The sequence below is a fragment of the Salvia hispanica genome, chromosome 6 (genome assembly GCF_023119035.1).
Source record: "Salvia hispanica cultivar TCC Black 2014 chromosome 6, UniMelb_Shisp_WGS_1.0, whole genome shotgun sequence".
Classification (NCBI taxonomy): Eukaryota; Viridiplantae; Streptophyta; class Magnoliopsida; order Lamiales; family Lamiaceae; genus Salvia; species Salvia hispanica.
In genome coordinates, this window is record NC_062970.1 from 43,511,937 (window position 1) to 43,514,606 (window position 2,670).

Consider the following 2,670-nt stretch of genomic DNA (forward strand, 5'->3'; position numbering starts at 1 on the left):
TAGGAATGATTTCCCGGCCAGAGAAAAGAGTACAAAAAGGAACACTCAGAGAAATACAACAACGTAACTGAAGCAAGAAGGGGAGGAAATTTAACCTGCAACAAAAGAAGAATAAAATAAAATACAAGGCGATACAATCTTACAAAGAGTAACAGAGTCATTAAAACCTTACCAAGGAATGTACCCTTTGGAGAAAGGTAGTAATTCACCTGTAAATCAGCAATGACATGATTAGAGCTTATGATTTTATTTTGCCAAACTTGAATAAAGAAAAATGTGAGAAATGAGATACCTGGTGAAGACTATTCCTTGAAGATAATTGAAGGGACATGGCGGACTTTGTGTAAATCATGTCCTGCTGGTGATAACCTTTCGCTCAATTCCGGCATTTTTTTATTACGAGAGTCTGAAGGGTAGAAATGCCACTCAATCCCTCTGGAACCATCTCCAAACAAGAACACTCCCCGATTGTTAATTTAGAGAGAAGGGGCATGGCTCCTGACTCCACTCTCCACTCCCTCAACTTTGGCAAACCTCTTAATGTTAGCTTCTTGAGGCGAGGAAAACTGTTTGCTGGACACCTCATCTCCTCCCCAACAAATGATTCCTTATGTAATCGCAATATTATCAAGCAAGGAAGCTTTCCCAGTATCCCCATTGGATCATCCTCAATCTCGGTCCTATACAAGTTCAAAAACCTAAGTTCAGAGATCAAGAAGTCACTCCCGCTCTCTGCTAGCGCCTTCCCTAGCTTAGAAATGATATACAATTGATAAAGATTGGGACATGTCAAAGCCTTCTCCAGCATTCGCTCACTTGTTAAGTCGCAACTTTCTCGAATGGATACTTGGATATCCTGTATCTTGTTCCAGTTCATAATGTCATTCATTATAGCTGACAAGCTTTCATTATCGTATATTGATGCCATAAAAAATCGGAGATTCTTCATTCTGTCCATACATTTAAGTTCATGGCATCTGCTATCAAAGAATAGTAGAGTCTCCAAATCATATACTCCCTCATCCAATCTTAGTCGATAATTTCTAATGTTTTCTTCTCCATAGATAGGAAGAATCAAGTGTTTTAATCGCAACATCTCCTTAAATACATTTGGAACTTCAATATTCTCTGAATAGCTCAAATCAAGGGTATCCATATATACCAAATTCTTCATGGAAGAGGGTAGCTTATCAAGTTCACATCTTTGTAAACGCAAACTTCTAAGGTGAACAAGTTTAGTGATTCCTCTTGGTAACTTTCCTCCTGCAAATTTGAATCTAAAAAAATATAGATCTCTTACCAATTTGAATTTCTGAAAGTCAACAATACTTTGTGGGGGGAACTCAACAACATCCGATCCTATGCGATTGAATAATCGAACAGACCTTATATGCTCCCAAGTATCTTCTCCCCAAGCAACTATATGCTCATACTCGACTTCATTTCTGAAATATATTACCAGATGTTGTATCTTCATATGCGACGAAGCTTCCTGTAGTAAGGTACTAAGTTTCCCACCTTTATACTCCAAACTCTGCACACCAAAATGCTCCTTTTTTCCCAATTTCAAGCATAGTTCTCTTACTACATCATGAAGTTTGCATGTATTATACTTTAAATTTCTACTTGCTACATCATAATCAAGATTAATTTCAACTTGAACAATGGACCTGGAGGCTAACTCACTTAAGTACAGCTCAGCGATATCCATTAAAGTGTCCTCCTTATCTCCAATATTCTCATATGAAATCATGCCTTGTGCTATCCACATCTTATATAGACGCCAAGCATCTATGATTTCGTCCTCCTTGAAAATACCCATCAAGAGAAAGCAAGGCTTCAAATAATAGGGTAAACTTTCATAGCTTAAATTTAGCACTCCATCAATCTGCTCTTCAACTCCATATATGGCTGCTTTGATGTTCTCATTTACTGATTTCCACTCAACAATCGATTTTTTCTCTCTCAAAACCCCACCAAGTAAAGAAATTGCCAATGGCAAATAACCACATTTCTGTACCATTTCTTTCCCAATAATTTCAAATCTTTCTTCCAATGCAAAGTCTGCATATTGAAGTAATTATAAATAAATGATGATCATTGAATAGTGCAATTGACTAAGAAAGTTATCATCATTTGCGAATTTAAGTGAATCGCAATCAACTTATAAAATTGTCAGATAGAGATTTATTGTAACTAATTAGTTAATTAATGAAATATTAGGAGTATGCCATAATTATAAGAATAGCAAATCTCATTCACCTTAATTAGAAGAAATAAATGCTTATGAGGACAAGAATGTATACATACAAAATAAAAATTTAATAAGAAATGACATGGGTAAAAATGTTAAAAAATCATTTTCAAAGAAAAAGGGTCATGGGTCGAATAATTAAGTACTACTACATTAAAAGGTGAACTAAGAACTATTTACATTTATTAGATATGGAATCTAATGGATATACGCAGGTGATGTAAAAAATAGTTTGGTGCTGAGTTTTAAAAAAATATTAAAATATTCAACCTTTTTACGTTAAAAAAAAATAAAATATGAAACAGAGTAGTAACATTTTCTTGTGTGGAACCATATCCCAAAACTCACAAAAATAAATGCGCAAAAATGCGATTAGTAAATATACTTACTAGAACCATATTCCAAAACTCACAAAA

At 34.8% G+C, this 2,670-nt stretch overlaps 1 protein-coding gene across 1 annotated transcript; it reads right to left on the minus strand.

The window, feature by feature from the left end:
- Nucleotides 1-376: 376 nt before the first annotated feature.
- Nucleotides 377-2,023, minus strand: LOC125195415 (probable disease resistance protein At1g58390). Its single transcript, XM_048093565.1, has one exon. It carries the CDS (start codon nt 2,021-2,023, stop codon nt 377-379), a length of 1,647 nt encoding a protein of 548 aa, XP_047949522.1.
- Nucleotides 2,024-2,670: the final 647 nt, after the last annotated feature.